Source organism: Notamacropus eugenii, chromosome 3 (assembly GCF_028372415.1).
Source record: "Notamacropus eugenii isolate mMacEug1 chromosome 3, mMacEug1.pri_v2, whole genome shotgun sequence".
NCBI classification, from domain to species: Eukaryota; Metazoa; Chordata; class Mammalia; order Diprotodontia; family Macropodidae; genus Notamacropus; species Notamacropus eugenii.
The window spans coordinates 239161080-239180999 of NC_092874.1; the positions used below are offsets into that span (position 1 = coordinate 239161080).

At 34.7% G+C, this 19920-nt stretch overlaps 1 protein-coding gene and 1 long non-coding RNA gene across 10 annotated transcripts in view; one reads left to right on the top strand and one right to left on the bottom strand.

Annotated features, from left to right (window-relative positions):
* The window catches only part of USP15 (ubiquitin specific peptidase 15), a 196257-nt gene that overhangs the window by 122095 nt on the left and 54242 nt on the right, over window positions 1-19920 (top strand). For 6 of the 8 annotated variants that reach the window (XM_072655244.1, XM_072655245.1, XM_072655243.1 and 3 more), the window contains 13 exons: window positions 3841-4014; window positions 7297-7455; window positions 7540-7764; window positions 13103-13186; window positions 13297-13391; window positions 13489-13680; window positions 14355-14470; window positions 14864-15139; window positions 15625-15695; window positions 16071-16186; window positions 16798-16947; window positions 17304-17407; window positions 18416-18504. In XM_072655244.1, coding sequence (XP_072511345.1) covers window positions 3841-4014; window positions 7297-7455; window positions 7540-7764; window positions 13103-13186; window positions 13297-13391; window positions 13489-13680; window positions 14355-14470; window positions 14864-15139; window positions 15625-15695; window positions 16071-16186; window positions 16798-16947; window positions 17304-17407; window positions 18416-18504 — 1851 coding nt within the window. Of the gene's footprint in view, window positions 1-3840; window positions 4015-7296; window positions 7456-7539; window positions 7765-13102; window positions 13187-13296; window positions 13392-13488; window positions 13681-14354; window positions 14471-14863; window positions 15140-15624; window positions 15696-16054; window positions 16187-16797; window positions 16948-17303; window positions 17408-18415; window positions 18505-19920 lie in introns of those variants that run through there. The other 2 variants (XM_072655248.1, XR_011977244.1) reach the window with 2 other exon arrangements.
* LOC140534327 (uncharacterized) overlaps window positions 2146-19920 on the bottom strand; it is a 74199-nt gene continuing 56424 nt past the window's right edge. For both annotated transcript variants that reach the window (XR_011977249.1, XR_011977248.1), the window contains exons 4-6: window positions 19577-19662; window positions 17972-18013; window positions 2146-10290 (exon numbers count right to left, since the gene is read on the bottom strand). This is a non-coding gene — a long non-coding RNA (uncharacterized lncRNA). The remainder of the gene's footprint in view (window positions 10291-17971; window positions 18014-19576; window positions 19663-19920) is intronic.

Consider the following 19920-nt stretch of genomic DNA (forward strand, 5'->3'; position numbering starts at 1 on the left):
ATTTTTTCTCATTTTCTACTTTGTCTTGGCCCATGCTCTGTGTTCCAACACCACACACACACCTACTTGAAACTTTTCCCGCACTCTTTGCCATTTTTGTCTTTAAATGATCTATGGACCATTGTTACCTTCCTGGAACATCTCACCTTCCACAGTCTTTCACCTTTTCAACAGTTCTTATATTCTTATCCTCCATAAGCAAATCTACTTGTCAATCAAGACTTGAAACCATTCCATGAACCCTTTCCCTTCATGAAATATTTTTTTAAATAATCCTGCTAGTGAATGTCTCACAAGTGGACACTCTAATCCCTTTAGATCCAATAAATTGACAAGCATTTTTAAATACCAGCTATGTGGCTGACACAGTGCTAGTCCTTGGCGTTAGAAAGAAAGAAATGAAACTCTGCCCTCAAAGAGTGTATACTCTAGTGAAAATAAAACATACATAAAGAAGTGTTAACACATTAAATAGAAGTGGTGGTAGAGCAGTCATGGTCAGAGGGATCAGCAAAGGCTTCAGTTAGAAGGTAATGCTTGAGGAGAGTTTTAAAGGAAATAAGGCGCTCTGATAGGTAGAACTGAGGAGGGCTTACATTCTAGGCATGGGATGATAATCGGCCGTGCAAAGACATAGACAGAAAAATGGAGTATTTCTGAGGAACAGCAAAAACCCCAGTTTGGCTGGACTGTTGAGTATAAGAATGGAAATAATGATTGAGTTTGTAAAGTTTGATTAGGTCCAGGTTTCAAAGGGCTTTTTAAAAAGAAAGCAGAGGACTTTGTGTTTGATTTCTGGAGACAGTGAAGACTTAGAGTTTATTGGGTAGGAGAGTACCACGGTCAGATCTGTGCTTTAGGAAAATAACTTAGATAGCTATGTGCAGAATAGATTTGAGAGGGGTGACACATGGTAGAGAGACTAATTCTGAGGGCTATTTCAGTAGTGCAGGCAGAAGATACTGAGGGGCCTGAACTATGGGGACAAATGCAAGATATATTGCAGGGCTAAAAGTGACAAGATTTGGTAACTCATTCGATGCATGAGAAAGGGAGAATTCCTGAACCTGGTTGACTGGAATGATAATGATGCCCTTAAATGAAGTAGGGAAGTTTAGAAGAGAGAAATGTTTGGGGGAAAAGATAGTAAGTTCTGTTTTAGATACATTGAATTTGAGGTGCCTGCAAAACACCCAATTTTAGATGCTTATGGGGCCTATTAGGCAGCTGGAAATACTTGATTAATGCTCAAGTGAAAGACTAGGGCTAGGTAGATAAGAGTTGGGAGTTAACCTGCAAAGAAATAATGAAATCCACGGAAGCTGATGAAGTTACCAAGTGAGAGAAATTAGTAAAAGACTAGAGGAGAGCCCAGTAAAAAGTTCTTGTGGAGCAGCCACATTTAGGTGGAATGAACCAACAAAGGAGATTAAAAAGGAGCAGATAGACAAATGGCACAAGAATTTGGAGGCAGAGTGGGGAAGAGAAGAGTTGGAGAGACAGAGAGCATAGTCATTCCTCCCATAGCTTCTCTTCCTCCTGCTCTGAATATGTAGAGTGTATTTATCAGAGTCCAACTGTGGTTAGTCATGGTTTTGAAAAAAAATTTATGATTCTATCCGTAGTAATAATAGCCAATGCATATGTGGCGCTTTAAATTTTGTACAACACTATGTTATTTCATTTCAGCCTCATAACCCTACTGGATAGGTATTGCAGATGCTATTAAACTCCCATTATAAAGATGAGGAAATTGAGGTTTAAAAGTTGTGTTTTACCTGTGGTCACACAGACAGTAACAAGAAGATTCAAGTCACTGTCTTTCCTAACTCCATGACCAACACTCTTTCCACCATACCATACTGCTGCTTTTTTTGTGGTCATGCATGGATGTTTGTGGTTGATCATTTCCCCAATATCTATTAATTTACATATTCCTTAAAGAAAGGGACTTTCCCTTCTACTCCCACCATAACTCAAGGACCTAGGACAGTATTTTCTGTATGGTAAACGCTGATAAATGCTACTTAACTTTTAAGCAACTTAGCTTTTACTTAAATATTAATTTGATACCTGAGAGATTCCTGTGTTTCAGAAAAAAGATAAAATAATATTACTATATTGTAACAGATGTCATTCTAGCTTCCTTGACCCCACTACCATTGCTAGCTACGTTAATGAAAGAAGAAAAAAAAGTAAACAAGAGAAAAGCTAAAGGTTTTGAGAGGGTAGGAGCAACAAAAGGAGCTGTTATCTCATAGCAGCAAATTCTTCCACCACTCCATTTCTCCCTCCTTACGCTCACTTTGCCATTTAAATAGTTTCCAAGGCCCATCCCAAACAGCTGAAGTCAACGTCATGAAGGAACAAGTTGTCCAGTAGTAAATCCTAGTTTGTATATGAACTTCTAAGTTTGGGCTGGCAGGAGGAGTTACACTGTCTGTTAACCTTGAGTCTCCTGATACACTGTTCTCAATAAATTCCCCAAATAGATATTATAATTACTTAGAATATGTTTGTTATGCTGTAATGTATCTAGTTCCAGCATGACAGTGCCATAATTATTTTTAATTAGTAAATTTCTAACATTTTTCCTTTGATATTTTAAGCAAAAAATATACTAAATATGCTAGATATGTAAATTAGATATAACATCAAGTTATCTAAACCTTTCTCATCTAAGTTATTTTTTCACACTAGCCCAAGTGAAAAGTAATGATTTTAACACATTTCACAGTAAAAAGAATCATTTGTCTCAAAAAATTGGTGTTGGCAATTGGCTTTTAATTTTTTTCCCACCAACCACAAAAACAACTTTTCCCATTAGGCAAAGGTCATAGGCACGTTATGTGATAGTAAAGCTCTATTTGTCCATTGTAGCATATACAGTGTGGCATTAAGCAGAATCTCAAGAGTTCTAATTAGAAAACTTAGCAATTTCTCCACATAGATGTTAAATGATATGTCATCTATTAAACTTGATCACTGAAATTTGAGATTGAATATTGTTAAGAAAATGCCTGCTTCTTCCAGTTATATTAAAAACTGAATTTTAGCCCATTAAATTGTTTCATTTTGGTCTAAGAAATGGGTGAATAAATCTGTCTACAATTCTCATCTTTCCCCAAAAGAAAGTTTGATTGCTAAGATATTAGGAAATTAGGAAGAATAAAAATGTACCTGCCCCGAGTACTGAATGACAATGTGTTTTACTAGGCTCAGCTAAACTAAGAATCAGAACCATGCCCACCAGTTATCATTAACCAAAAGGAGGGCTTGGGTTTTGTGTGACACTATTGGGTAACTGGCAAAAACTTAAGCAGAAATTCTTTAAAGCAACATTTTGCTTGCATCGTACTGCAATTTTTACCTACTCAGGCAGATATTCCAAGTTACTGAATTTAGTAGGTAAAAGGCAACTTCTGTAAATTGAATGAAAGAATAAACAGTGAACAATGAATTTCTCTTTTTCAGTCAACAGGTAATTTACTACAGTTAAAAGTTTTACAATATTCTATCACCAAATAGAAATGAGATAGAATGGTTCTAAGCTTGATGGACCAGAATATTACTTTAGTGTTTTGAGTTATCAAGCAACTGAATTGAAATTTGGGAGCATAGAATGGATTATTTGAGTGGATTATTATTAGAGTAGATTAATTATTTATGTTTTTATTTGGCCACATGTTTAACAACCTAAAAAAATGTAATTTTAAAAGGCTTTTATATATGCTTTACTAAAGAAAAAATCAACTCCTTCCAACTCATTATAATAAAATCTTTTAAAAGTGTGAAATTATGTTTACTTTTACTTGAAGTCACAAATTTTGACTTTTGCAGTGTTTGAGCAACACCCCTCCACTTACTGAGTATTTCCTCAATGATAAATATCAAGAAGAACTGAATTTTGACAATCCGTTAGGAATGAGAGGTGAAATAGCAAAATCTTATGCGGAACTCATCAAGCAAATGTGGTCCGGAAAATACAGCTACGTCACCCCAAGAGCCTTTAAGGTTAGTATCATGTGTATGGGTGGAGGGAATGAATTTGTTGAAATATTGCTGTATGAAATAAATTGAGAGGGTTTTTTACATAATATTCATGAAAAGCATAGTAAACTTTTCTCTCTAAATTTAAAAGATTTAAAGTTCATGATATCATTGAAAAGTTTGGGCCTATGTATTATTAATAAGTTCAGTTTGCTACAGTATAGTTTTTCAAGAAATTATTACCATACAATCAGTTTAAGAGGTGTAATTTAACTGTTAATTGAATTTATTTTGAACAAAAATTACTCTTTTAGTGATGAAGTGTGTATGAGTTCTTTGGTTCTTATATTAAGCTCATGATGCTCCAGCTTTAGTGAAACTAATCTCATTTTAAGTTGTCTTTTACACAAAGTGTAGTGTATATAGAGGCGTAGACACACGTGCACACATGTATGCCCTTGTACCTATATGTGACTGAAAAGAAAATATTTTACAAGTAATATAAACATTTTCTGCAAAAGTATAAGGAGAACCTAGCTAGCTTTATGGTTCCCTTCATGTACAAGAATTGAAACACTAATAACAGGTCATTCTTTGTTATTAATAAAATTTCCTCAAGATCACCTATGAGGCAACACTTTGTTAGTCTCCTACTAGTTACTGTCTACACCTGATAAAAAAAAAAAAACACTAGTGTCTTAATACTGCATAAAGTATTAGGCTTAATTGATTTGGGTTGGTTTTGAAGAACTGATTTATTTTTTTCTTTTTTGTTCTTTATTATAATTGTTGACCCACAAAGTGCTAGGAGCCATTTCCCAATAGATCAGCAATGAAATGATAAGAACATTTTTCACAAGAACTAGAAATTATCAATGACCATATGAAAACATCCCCTAAATTATTAATAATAAGAGAATCAAAAGTAAAATAATTCAAGTTTCAGCTCACACCATGCATATCAGCAAAGATGATAAAAGAGAGGAGCCATCCATGTTGAAAGGCCTGTGGGTAGGGCTGTGAAGTGATCCATCACTTCTGGATTTTGATTTGAAATCATGCAACTATACAATGCTTTTGAAGTACAGCAGTCCCACTCCCAGGGATGTACCTCAAAGAAGTAAAAAAACAAACATCCGTTATATTCAAAAATACTCATGACCAGTAGTTCATACAAGTGGAATAATAGAATGTGAATACAACAGAATATTACTTTACAGTTAGAAATGATGAATATACAGAATTATAAGAGGAATGGCTAGGTGGTACAGTAGGTAGAGTACCAGCTCTGGAATCAGGAGGATCTGAGTTCAAGTCTGGCCTCAGGCACTTGGTGCTCTTTAACTGTAGGACCCTGGGCAAGTCATCTAACCCTGACTGTCTCTCCCTCCCCCTCAAAAAAAAAAACCTATAAGAAATGTGATAAAATTTATACAAATTCCCTTCCAATTCATCCATCCATTCCACACATCATGAGACATCTTGCTATCTGCCCTGACATAGCCCTCTGCCTCCAGAATTGGAATAGTACCATCTGAAGCAGAAATCAGTTGCTCAGTCTGGATCTCTACCCTGAAGTTGAGCTAAATTGTCAGGCAAATGAATGAGAATAAACTGCTCTAAATGACAAAATCTAGCTGGCTTTACTTCCATCCACTCTGACTCATGGGTGTATTCTCCTCCATGCAGTACCTTGCTTCCTCTTCCCCATTCAACTTCTTCCTCTGGGAACTATAATCCAATCAAAACTGTCAATATTTCTGGAAAGGGAATGATAGTTCCACTACAGTCACATTCCTTTGACTTCCCTAACAAAAACTCGCATCTCTGACCACTATTTTTCCTATTGTGTAGTCTCTTCCTATTAAAATGTAAACTCCTTGAGGGCAAGGACTGTCTTACTTTTGTCTTTGTATCTTTAATGCCTACAATAGTGCCTACTGGGCACTTAGGCACATGGTAGCCACTCAATAAAAGTTTTTTCATTAAAAAAAAAAAATTTATACAAATTGAGATGAGAAGCTTACAAGGACATGGTAGCAGTGACTAGAGTCATATAATTTTAAAAATCATTGAAGGAAGTTGAATTAAAAGTAATTTTTTTTAAACTCTGAAGATCCTGAAGAATATATCATAAAACATAGCTTCTCTCTCAATAGAAAAGTGAGATTACTAGGGCATAATATTGCATGTCTGTTTTAAAATAGGGCCAGTAGGCACCGTAATGCATAAAGTGCTGGACCTGAAGTCAAGAAGATTCCCCTTCCTGAATTCATATGGGCCCTCAGATACTTACTGGTCTGTGTGACTCTGGGCAAGTCACTTAACTGCTTCAGTTTCCTCATCTGTAAAATGAGCTGGAGAAAGAAACGGCAAACCACTCTAGGGTCTCTGCCAAGAAAACTCCAAATGGGGTCATGAAGAGTCAGTCACAACTGAACTGCAACAAGAGGTTGTCACATGAGGTCTCTGTAACCAGTGCTTGTGCCTCATTGTTTTTCTTGGGCACAAGAAAGGATTAAATTGTAAAATGAGGGGCTTGAACTCATTGGTTTCAGAGATCCTTTCCTTCTCTAGTCTTTGATCCTGTGAAATGATGCTATAAAGATAGGTGTCAGAATATTGTTTTTTAATTTCATGAGGCAAAAATCTTTACATAAAAAAGTATTCTGTTGAAGACAAAAGAAATAAAGTGGGCAGCATAGCACAGTGGAAAAGAGCTCTAGGTTTGGAGTCAGTGAAAGTGTGTTTTAAGTCCAAGCTCTGCTGTTTACTGCCTAATATGACTTTACACAAGTCACTTAACTCTCTTGCTACAATTATTCATAAAAATACAAGGGTTAAATTAGATATGACTAGGGGTCCTGACCAGCTCTAAATTTATAAAGCCCTGAATTTCAAGAATGAGCTGTGGAGCTTTTTGTATCTAGTATTTGATGACATAGAAGCTTAATACCAAAGGACCAGAAGTTAACAGAATGGTTTCTTGAAGAATCTGTTTGTCATATATGGGTTATTGGGCTTTACCCCTCAGTTCTAATTCATCAAATCAGGTAAAGATAAAAAATAAGGAATCAACTAACAGGCATTTATTAAGTGTATGTCATGTGCTGTAAAAATAAAGACAAAAAATGAAATACTCCTTGCCTTCAAGAAGTTTTCTTTTTGTTGGGAGGAAAAACCTTGATAACTATAGCACCTGCAATTATTTGAGTGTTTACAAAGTACAATAAAAAACAATGTGTAAGCATGCTTTTGAAAAAATTCATTCATTCTGTAATAAAACTGCATTTGCTTTCATTTCAGACACAAGTAGGACGTTTTGCACCTCAGTTTTCTGGGTATCAACAGCAAGACTGCCAAGAATTACTAGCTTTCCTCTTAGATGGTCTACATGAAGATTTGAATAGAATTAGGAAAAAACCTTATATTCAGCTGAAGGATGCTGATGGAAGACCTGACAAGGTAAATTTTCCTGTATTGTTACCTTGTGTAACATTTATAATTTTGTAATAATGTATTGTAAAAATGTGTTTGTTTTATTTGTAGGTGGTTGCTGAAGAAGCCTGGGAAAACCACTTAAAGAGAAATGACTCTATCATAGTAGATATATTTCATGGCCTTTTCAAATCCACCTTAGTTTGTCCTGAGTGTGCTAAGATTTCAGTAACATTTGATCCTTTTTGTTACTTGACACTTCCACTGCCTATGAAAAAAGAGCGTACCTTGGAAGTTTATTTAGTTAGAATGGATCCACTTACCAAACCTATGCAGGTAAATATTATTGTTTGCAGGTAAATAGCACTATTTATGTCACACTTATAAAAGTAATGCAAATTCATTTTAAACCTTCATTTTTCAAATCCAGCGTAGGTAAAAATTGATTATATGTTGCCAAGGAGTTATGTGCTCAAGAATTTAAGCTATTATAATTTTTAAAATATTAAAGCTTCCATAATTATGTGGCATTACTTTCCCTATAAAAGTCACAAAAACAAAATAGTCCCTACCTTTAAGGAACTTAGATTCCATTGTGTTTTCTCTGAACAAGTGTTTATTAGATGTCTGGGGCATTTAGTTTAGTTTGTCTTAGAGTATTGATATTATTGGAAGATTAATAAAATTACTTATCTCTCAAGTGCTCCATTCTTTTATTCTCCTTTTTCTTCTTGATCAAGGTGCTCAGTACTGTCTTACTAATCTCTGACTAAATTAAGTTTTCCTACTTTGGTACTTCACCTAGGACATGATCTCCTATTTAGACTTTTCCTGATCTCCTTCTGTGATAAAATTAAAATGTGTCTTACTCATTATGGCTAAGGCAGAGGACTGACAAGGTAATATAATAAATTAATTTGAACTAATGATCAATGTTAATAGTTGTTAGATTAATGTGTTACCCTTCCCAGATTAAAATTTGAATGTCAATGCCCAGCCTTTTGGCTTTTAATACCAACTTGTGAGTTCTTAATAAAGCACTTAGACCGTGTTAGTGAAGAAGATGTTTTTGGTCAAGGGAACCTTTGAAATTTGGTCATTTAGTTGTACTTATGAGTAAGACCTGCAATGAATGTGCATGCCCTATTTAATTTCAAATGGATAAAATTTTTCTTTCTTGAGAGAGTCTGGTCAAAAGTATGAAATCCATCAGTGAAAATTCTACTACTACTGTACAAACAACTAAAAATGCATGTCATTTCTACCTTTCCATGCAAAGATTGCAAGGTGTTCTCTGGAATACAGGTTATCATGCCATATGCATATATTGTCCAATGGTAAGCCATAAACTAACTAACTCCTGGATTTTTTTTCCCCATTGGACCTCTGAGGGTTTTTATTTGCAGTTTATATTTTAGTACCCCCAAACTCTCCTGCGAATCAAACTGGGACTAGAAAGATCCAGAAAGATATGAATAATTCACACATATCTAGTACTCTAAGAATTACTGTGACTTTCCTTACAAAACTTCTTTGAGGTAGGCTGTTCCAATCTTGTTATCCCCATTTTCCAGATGCAGAAGCTGAGACACAAAGAGGTTATTTGTCCAGAGTCATACAGCTAGTAAATATCAGAACTAAAACCTGAACTCTGGATTTGTGGCCCCACGACCAATGCTCCTTCCATAACACTTCACTCCATAGTCATGCAGAAGTACACTCATGGACTTCACTCCAAGCTCAGATCATAATTGGTATGCCTAAGGGGTGCTCTATATAAGGAAAAAAAGCAATTAAAAATAGCGAAACTTCCAAAGATAAATTAGCATCCACATTTTTACCTTATTGATGTTTTCCCCACAGTACATTTATATTGATGCCAGGGAGGAAAATACTAGACTTTCCTTGCTCTGTAATTCCTCCTCCTCAGTCAAGTGAAACTGTTTTTCTCATGAACATCTCTTTGTCTGCTGCACTTCTTTGGGGATTTTCCTGGACTCTTGGCAAGAATAAAGAAATGAGTTTACTGTTGGGAACAATTCACAGCTAAGAACATGTTCTTTCTTCCGGTTAATATAGTATGAGATTTTTTTTAATGAGGTTAGAGAGCAGCTTCTTGCCCTTTAAAGTCAGTTTTTATATTCCCCTCATTATAAGCACAAGCTTATAGATCTCCCAAAGGATGAAATGTGTTCTGTACAATGAACCCATTAGGGCTAATGCACTTTCTCTTTCCTCTTCTCACTTCCTCCCTGTCATTTCTTTTATGTATATAGAGAAAGACAAATAAAGAGAGAAACATAAAGACAAAGCAAGAGAGAAAATCCAGTCACTGGATTACCGCTATACCTAAAGCATGAATTGAGATAGCCATTGTGTGTCAATAAGCCATCACAGACAAGAGCTCCGAGTTGTTACTATATCTAGAGAAAAACAGTCATACTGCAACTTCTGTTTCTTGTAGTTTGTCATTTTCAGTACTTTCATATATGTGATCTTGATTGCCAGAGTTCTTTGATTACAAAATAGTTGTAATACATAGCTAGTCTTGGTGGACTAATGGACTTAGTGGGCCAGCTATGTCTTATAACTGTATCTGAACAAATAATGAGTTTCCTTCCAGTGCTTAAATTCTTTATCTCTGCAAGTAATGGGGCAGGTGGAAAGGTGAAACACAGAAAATTGTGAGAAGAAATTAAAAATGTTTTGAATCTGTAAGAGAACCAACTTGAAATAAGGAAAGTACTGACTAACTCTTTGATAGTGAGCGTGTAGTTAACCTGTTCAGGCTTCCTTCAGTTTCACCATCTTTAAAATGAGCAGATTGGACTCAGTGATTTTCTAAGGTCCCTTCCAGAAATCCTATGAAATAGAAAAACAGGAGAATTTTTGGGTTATCTTTTCACCTATACGTTTTAAATGAAATAAACATAAATTCTTTTCCTTAATAATTATCCACAAAAGCTTTACTGTGAGAATGCATAATTTTTACTTTCTGGTTTGTTGAAGAAAAGTTCTAGACAGGATTTTTTAAAGCAAGCTGCTCAGTCCTTGCACTGAAGGAGCTTACATTCTATCAGGATGGAAATACAAAGGTGGGGAGAAGGGAAAGGAGTAAACAGGTTAACAATTGGGAGTGAAGGGTCAAGAGACACTTTTCATATAGCAAGTGACTCTTAGGCTGAGCTTTGAAGGCCATCAAGGAATCTGAGAATCATAGAGAAGGAGGGAGTACATGCATATTCCAAGTGTTGGTGTCAGCCTATGCAAAGGCATGGAGCTAGGTCAGGAAATGTGTGTGCAGAATATGAAGAAAGGCTTGTTTAGCAGGATTTTAGGGTACATGATGGAGAGTAATGTATGGCCAGAAAGGTAGGTTGGGGCCAGGTTTTAAAGAACTTTAAATAGCAAGCCATGAAGTTTGTGTTGAATCCTAGAGGTAAAAAATAATGATTGGATTCATTTTCTTACTTGAAAATAGTTTTGTGTGCCTTTGATTAACTAGATAATCTATGAGAACAGAGGAGAGTATTGGCATAAGTAATCCAAAATTCATTTGATGTCTGGAAAACATTTTAAATACTTAGACTTGTAAGTGTATGTGATTTACAGTACATCAGATAAATCCACTCTCTGAAGGCACACTCAGGAATAGTTCAAGAGATTTTTCTATTTCTCCATACTGTTACTTATAGCCCATTCCATTCAGAATATAAATCAATCATTAAGAATTTATTAGACTCATAACATGTACCAGACAGTATGCTAGGAGGACTATGGAAACATATACAAAAAAAAAAAAAAAAAAAAAAACAGTCCTTACCCTCAAGGTGCTTACACAGTATAAGAGGAAATAGCATGCATATGTACAAAATGTATAAAATAAAAGATAATGGGGGTCATAGTAGTTGGAAAGATCAGAAAAGGCCTTGTGTTGAAGGTAAAGTTGTAGCTGAGTTTTTAAGGCAATAGGGGATTCTAGGAGGCAGAAATGAGGAAAAAGCACATTGGGGCCAGCCAGTGCAGTGGCAGAGACAGGAGCGGGTCTGCATCGTGCTGGGAACAGCAAGGTCAATCGTTCTGGTTCACATGACTCACAGAGGGAAGTAATGTATATAAAGGTTTTGTTGTTATTTTTGATTTGTTTTTAAAGGCTTAAAGTAATTTGGGGTCAGATTATGAAGAATCTCAAAAGCCAAAGAGAGGAATTTATTTTATTTCGTACTACAGGTAATAGGGAGACTTTATTAAGTCTTTATTAAGCATGGGAGTAGCATGACCAAATCTACGCTTCAGCACAGTACCTTTAACTGTGTCGAAAATGGAAAAGACTTGATGGAGGGGGACCAATGAGAAGGTTTTTTTGAATAATCCAGGCCAGAGGTAGAAGGGCCCCAATGAAAGCATTCGCCATTTGAATAGAGATAGATGTGAGAATAGATGTAGAGTTAGAAAAGACAAGATTTTGCAAATACAAATATGTGAGGTGAGGTATTAAGGAATCGATATTGCAAACCCAGGTGACTGGAAGAATGAGGACAAAAAATAATTTTGATAGAAATAAGGAAATTTGGAAGAGACATGATTTGAAAAAAAGATAATGAGTTCTCTTTTGGAAGTTGAGGCTGAGATTCCATGTTTGAAATATCCAGTCAGCATTGGATAACTGGAGCTCATGGCTGAATGAATACATTCAATTTTGGAATTATCTCTGTAGAAAAGAATGTAGGAAGAGAGAGAAGCAGGCCCAGGACAGAGCCTTATTGTCCACACACAGTTGAGGTAGAGGGGGGAAGTGGTGTGGGTGATGAATCAATAAAAAATACTGAGAAGAAACAATCAGACAAGAGAAAAACCAAGAGAAAGGAAGTATCATGAAAACCCAAAGCAAAGAGAGCATCCAAAAGGAGAAAACTGAGCAAAATAATGTCATGTTGCAAAGAGGGTGAAAAGAAAAAGACTAAGAAAAGATTCAAATTTGGCAATTAGATCATTTATAACTTGGGAGAGAGTGGTTACAGTTGAATTATAGTATCATAGACTAGATTACAGCAGGTTGAGAAATGAATGAAAGCAGAAATACGAGGAGTAAAACTGCCAGTGAGTAGTGAAAGTAGAAAAGTGTAAGTGGTAGAGCAAGAATTCAGACAGCACTTCTCATGACTCTCATCCACTGCTGTTTTCACTATACCCACTATCAAGGAGAAAACATATCTTGTGCTGCCCTTCCAGAATTCATGTTTTTCCAGTAACTTAAATTTTATTGAGCCATACTTTTTCTTCCTGGTTCTGTATTTGAACTATGCATTTTGGGAATTTGTAGACTGAGGTACGAGGTTGTTCTGTGCAGAGATATTGAATGAAGTACAAACGGTACTACTATCATTAGCCAAATTAGCTGACCTCGTTGTATACAAAGATGTGTGAGATTTATATAGGATGAATCACCCACTTTGTAGGAGATTTGGGGGGAAAGAAATTAAAAGAAATGAGTCAGTAAATGATTTGAATTGTTGAAAGTCCTCATGTGATATAAATTACATTCATCTACTTTTTAAGAGACATTCAGTTTGTTAGAAGTAACAGTATATGAAGAGTCTTCTTGCCTGAATCTTAACATTCTTCAAAAATGCCAAATTGTAACTTCCTGTTTTGTTTTGTTTTTTTTGCTTAGTACAAAGTAGTTGTTCCTAAAATTGGAAATATACTAGATCTTTGCACAGCTCTATCTACTTTGTCAGGGGTACCAGCTGATAAGGTAAAAGTCTTTTTTTTCTTTTCCTTTTTTGAGACAAATACATATAACCTCATGTTTAGTTTTTCAATGTTGTGGATTTAATTTAAAAGCATTTTTTTATTTCCTTTTAGATGATAGTTACTGATATATACAATCACAGATTTCACAGAATATTTGCCATGGATGAAAATCTTAATAGTATTATGGAACGGGATGATATTTATGTGTAAGTTCACATCACATGTTGTACAGTAGATTACCTAAGAACATTTACAAAAGAAATATATCATTCTGAAGTTTTGTGTTCACTGTTTTTCTTACAGATTTGAAATTACCATCAATAGAACAGAAGATACTGAGCAAGTCATAATTCCTATTTGTTTAAGAGAAAAGTACAGGCATACAGGTTACAGCCACCATAGTGGTTCATCACTCTTCGGCCAACCTTTTCTTATGGCAGTACCTAGAAATAATACTGAAGAAAAACTCTACAATCTTATATTGTTGAGGATGTGGTAAGTGCCTGCCAATTTACGTGAAGGAAGTAAATGAGAAATCTAAATAAGTGTCTAAAAGCATGTAAAGTATTTTCAGAACATATGTGACTGTTTTTCTTAGAGGGTTGAGTATTGATAGGCAGCATTTTTAAAGATTCCCCTTTAGCCCCCCTACAAATCTTTATTTGTACTCTTATGTTTACCAACAATGGCATATAGATTCTTAATAGATGTCAGTCTTGAACTGTCATTTCCTTTCTGAGCAATAATGCACTTTTTTCAGTATAAATCCATGCTCAGTGTATTTTAGTGCTAGGAGAAACCTTAGAAATCATCTAATCCAGCTCCGTCATTGTATATCTATGTGGAAATAAAATCTCTTATGTGTCAATTTGAAGCAAAGGCATTATCTTTGTCATGAATTTAGAAATAAATAAATTTAAGACATACATTTTTGAATTAATTTTACTTATTAGAAATAAAAGACAATGTGTATGCACTATTGGTCAGTTTTACTTGTGGTACTTTGTTTTATAGCATGAATTTCCCTTTGACATTGCGTAGGTCTGAAAGCTGCCCACCAAACTTTTTCATTATAAAGTTACTTACAATTGATCACAATAGAGCGGGGGGAGAGTGGAATTAGATATTGTAGAATATGCTACATATGGTTTGCCCTGATTTTATTTTAGCCGTTATGTAAAAACATCTACTGAAACTGAAGAAACAGAAGGATCCCTACACTGCTGTAAGGACCAAAATATTAATGGGAATGGCCCAAATGGAATACATGAAGAATGTTCCCCAAGTAAGAGTTGCTTATTTAAATTTTAGAAAGTGTTCACTGTCACTGTTGTTTGAGGTATATTTGATCACCTATAAGAACTTGATTCCTTTTTTCTTAAATTGCTAATTCATGTCCTTGGAAATAGCTTTTAGACTGTTGATTTTCATTCTTTAATTCCTAGCACCTGGTACAGTGGTGCTTGTTAATGGAAGAACTGTGGTGGAGGACAGGAAAAATGAGAAGTCCTTGGTACTCATTTTTAAAACTAGTAAATTTCTGAAATGAAAGGCCTTTGCTATAAGTAATCTATTAACTTCTGATGGACAATTTAAGAGTGAAGAAAATACATTTTCAGGCTTATTTGAAGTTTTTGTTTATTTGTTTTTGTTGTTTTTAACTATTATACTTCCCCAGGCGAAATGGAAACAGATGAGCCAGATGATGAATCCAGCCAGGATCAAGAACTTCCTTCAGAGAATGAAAATAGTCAGTCTGAAGATTCAGTTGGAGGAGATAATGATTCTGAAAATGGATTATGTACTGAAGAGACTTGCAAAGGTCAACTTCTCATGGGACACAAAAAACGATTATTTACATTCCAATTCAACAATTTAGGCAATACTGACATCAACTACATCAAAGATGATACTAGACATATTAGATTTGATGACAGACAGCTTAGACTAGATGGTGAGTTTATTTCTGAATAAGGCCTTGAACACTAATTTGGGTCCAAAGTACATTGATTTTTTTTTTTTTTTAGTCTCTGGAATTTATATGCAGAATTTGTATACTCATTTCTCTTAAAGTTTTTCTGCCTTAAACAGAACAGTTTTAAGCACTGTTAAAATTTAATTTCAGAAATTGGTAATATCTATTCAAAGTTTGTATTGCAACTAAATTTGCATTGAATTCATACCAATAAGGTCCATTTTTTTTAATTGCTAATTTATGGAAATGTCCTTGGAAATAGCTTGGTAACTGTGTTGATTTTCATCTTTATCCCCAGCACCTGGCTCAGTGACTTGCACATAATAACTGCTTAATCAATGATTATTGAAATGAATGAAATAGAATTTCCCTAGTTACACAAACATGTTAAAACTGCTTACTTAAATGTTGACAGAGTAAACATTTGTAAATATTTAAAAGGAAAAATGTGTTTTTCATCTTAGAAAGATCTTTTCTTGCTTTGGATTGGGATCCTGAATTGAAAAAAAGATATTTTGATGATAATGCAGCTGAGGTAGGTCACTTCATTAATTCCTCATTTAGCATCCTAAAATTAATGTTAGTGTGTTGACAGATATGTTGAATCTGTTTAGTACACATAAATTTTCAGCAGACTTTTTAGAGGCAAAGTTTTTCAGAAAAGATGGTAGTTAAAGCATTTGCCAAAAATTAGTGAAAAGTTCATTAAAATATGTTTATAATTAAAGGACTATGATTTAAAGGCCATTTTAGAAATTTGTTAAAAAGTATTAGCTATAATATGATTTGATACTTTCAAAGAAAGTATCATATTTTAGGAGCTTGTCGTTATTTTTCATAGTAAGGATGGTATCACTAAAATGAGTTTTGTTTCATTTGTTCTCTTAACTCAAGAAATACTTCTCTTTAGGATTTTGAAAAACATGAAAGTGTGGAATATAAACCTCCCAAAAAACCTTTTGTGAAATTAAAAGATTGCATTGAACTTTTTACAACAAAAGAAAAGCTAGGTGCTGAAGATCCTTGGTAAGAGACAATGTTAAATACTTGTTTCTAATTATTTCCTATAAGGATTTGTGTTCAGGTATGTCCCTGGTGTGAAAAATTAACTGATTGTTAGCTCCTTGCTTGATAAATGATTAATAAGCACTGATTTAGGTGGTAAAGCTATTAAGTGATAATATTACTTAGAGAATGTGTATTACTTCAAATGTAGCTCTGTGTATGTGTGTGTAATTACAGTTACATTTTCAGATTTAATATAGCTCTGTGTGTGTGTGTATATGTATAAGTACAGTTACATTTCAGACTTGTGTTAAGTTATAAAAATACAAATTAAATTCCTGTTCACAAATTTTATAGATATTCTGTAATACTGTCATGGAAATATCCATGTGTTAATGGATTTCAAGTAATCTCAATGTCATCCTTGTAAATTGTACTTTTACATATATTTTTTCATCTTGTTAAATGATCAAAATTTATTAAAGCATGATAAGAGGAAAGAAACATTACTTTCTGTTAAAGGTATGGAGGGGGCTTCTTTATTTTTATTTATTTTATTTTGTTAAAATAACATATCTTTTGCTGCTTTTGTTCATTAACCAAGTATCCATATATATTTCTCTTTATTTTAGGTACTGTCCAAATTGCAAAGAACATCAGCAGGCTACAAAAAAATTAGATTTATGGTCACTGCCTCCAGTACTGGTGGTACATCTTAAGCGTTTTTCTTATAGCAGATACATGAGGGATAAGTTGGACACATTAGTTGATTTTCCTATTAAGTAAGTTTTAATTGCATTTGCTAAATGTTAGGAGACCACTAATGGTTTTTAGAATTAATGGAATTCTCATTCAAAATAATTTAATATTTTAATTATAAAAATATGTTGACATATAAATCTGGGTAGCAGTTGATGATGACAAGCAGTAAAATAAATTTAAATTCGGAATCCCCAAGCAAACTTTACTGTATCCCAGGGCCTCTTAGGAAGCACTCTTTGGCAGGGAAAGGCCAACAGACAGCAGGAGATGTCTGGGAAGAAGTAATATATGTGAAAAAGTAAAATGTTACTGACAACAGAAATCAATATTAAAATGTGTGATAATCTATCAATAACTTGAGTTTTTCTTTAAACAGTGACTTGGATATGTCAGAATTCCTTATTAATCCAAATGCAGGGCCTTGCCGGTACAATTTGATTGCTGTGTCCAACCACTATGGAGGGATGGGAGGAGGGCACTGTAAGTTGACATTTTATATATTATCTTTAGTTGGAGTCTATAAGCATCAAGATTTTAGTCATAAATATTAAAAGTGATGAGGTTTTTAAGGTGTAAATTTGAATTTGTTGATTTCTTGAGGATGGGAAAGTCAGTATAATAAAAAACAAAGTCCTTGTCCGTTAGAGATAGACTCTTAAGATCAGGAGCTGATATTAAACCAGCTGATTCAGCCACTGAACACCAACTGTCCAACCCTAATTTATTTCGCATAGTATTGTACCAGAATTTACATACAATGATGTTTTGTAGCTGCCTATGACTGAGGAGTTGGGCTTTGCTTTCTTAAACCCAATTGTTACTTAGCTAACACAGAAAAGAAGGGAATAGAGGAGCAAAGGCAACAGGGGTAAAAGATGTAACGCATTCAGTCGGCATTTATTAGACCCTGTTCTCCATTGCAGAGGCATGCTTATACATGCTGTGGGTACAGAGACAAACATTGCCACCAAGATACTGGGACTTTTCCCACAGATGGAGTGGATAAATAAATACAACAAGATAACTGGATAAGAAAGAACTCACTCAATATCTATGGGTCATCAGGAAGGACTTTGTAGAATGAGCCTTAAGGGAAAAAAAAGAAAAGCTTTAAGAATTTATTAGTTTTTTTCTTTGGCATTTAAAATTTTAAATTTTCAACTTTGTGAATTGATTAAAAAAGTTCTTAGGTAACAAACATGATATTTTTTCATTAATATTTTCTAGAAAACCTTAGGATAGTAAAACTTTAGGGATGATAAAAGTGTGACAGATAATTTTCTTAGTATATAACTTGGACCAGAAGGGATGTTAGTCTCAAGTTGCTCATTATCACAAATAGTCTATAAGAAATAACTCATAAACTACACACAAGTAATTGAGTATTTTGTGGATTTTATAGATTTGCTTCATATATATGGTTTTCCCATTTAAGTAGTTTTAGTCAAAGTATTGATTACTCACTAAAGGGGCCACATTTCACTCTAGATACTGCTTTTGCAAAAAATAAAGATGATGGAAAATGGTACTATTTTGATGACAGTAGTGTCTCAACTGCTTCTGAAGACCAAATTGTGGTAAGTACCTGCTTTTGTTGTCTCTAAATCAAAAGAATCTTTTTTAGACTGTTGAAGTTAAATTTAGCTATGAAAAAAAGAATACTCACAAAAAGGGATATAACCTAGTTCATTTTTTATATAAGTATTCTAGTGACTTAGGATTGATAAATATTAGTTCTTGATATAGGGAAATATAGAGTTGCCGAGCAGTTAAGGAGGGGGCTATTTTTTAAGTTTGTATAATAACAGACTAGGTTGCAACCTTTTCTTTGGGAATCTTCATCCTATCCTCCTCTGGAATCTTGCTTCATCAATCATCACTTCTCTTGTCTTATACTTTGTCTTTTCCTCTGCCTACATTTCTTTCCACCCCTTCTTCAATACTCTGGTTCTTTTATCTTATCAGTGTATATTTGCCCTCCATGCAGATCACATTATGCAGATCATAATCTATCCATGCCTTCATGGCTTGTGCCAGTCTTTTCCATGAACTCATAAAGTTACCAACGATGTTCTACCCAATACACTATTCATTGTGTTCTCTTGGCATTGGGTGGATATTGGTGAGCCAATAAATATTCATTGAGTACCTCCTATATACCAGACACTGTGCTAACTACTCAGATTTGGTTACCCAGAGAAGTTCATCAGTATTGTAAGAAGTCAGTTTTATGACGGCATATTTGCATGGGTTCTGCATTATGGACTAAGCTATTGCATTTTTCCAGTCACCATTGGAGTGAAGCAGAGCTGTATACTTGCTCCCAAGCTTTTTAGCATGATGTTTTCAGATGCCTTCAGGGAGGACCAAAATAGCATCAAGTTAACTTGAAAAGGCTACAAGCCAAGGCTAAAGTGGAGGGAGAATTGGTGCATGACTTTTTGTTTTGTTCAGATGATTATGCACTCAATGCTGCCTCCAAGGCTGAAATACAACAGGTCAATTTTCTGCTGCTTTTGCTAATTTTGGCCTGACAGTAACACTAAGAATAAAAGATATCCTCCACCAGTCAGCACCACACTATCCATACATGGAACCATTAGTTACAGCAAATGAAGAAGTCTTGAGTGCTTTAAAAAGTACACTTACCCTGGTGTTATCCTTTCCAGGGATGTGCACATAGATGATGAGGTTAACACACACATTGCTAGAGCTAGCTCAGTGTTTGGGAGGCTCTGAAAGAAAGTGTGGAAGAGAAAAGGTATTAGGCTACCTACCAGACTGAAGGACTACAGAGCTGTTATACTTACTTCATTGTGGTATGTCTGTGAAACCTGGACAGCATACCAGCACCATGCCAGGAAACTGAGTCACTTTCATTTGAATTGTCTTAGGAAGATTCTAAAGATCACCTGGCAAGATGAAGTACTGGGTACTGAGGTCCTTTATTGAGTTGAACTGCCAAACATTCCAACTCTGTGTTCTCTGTAATA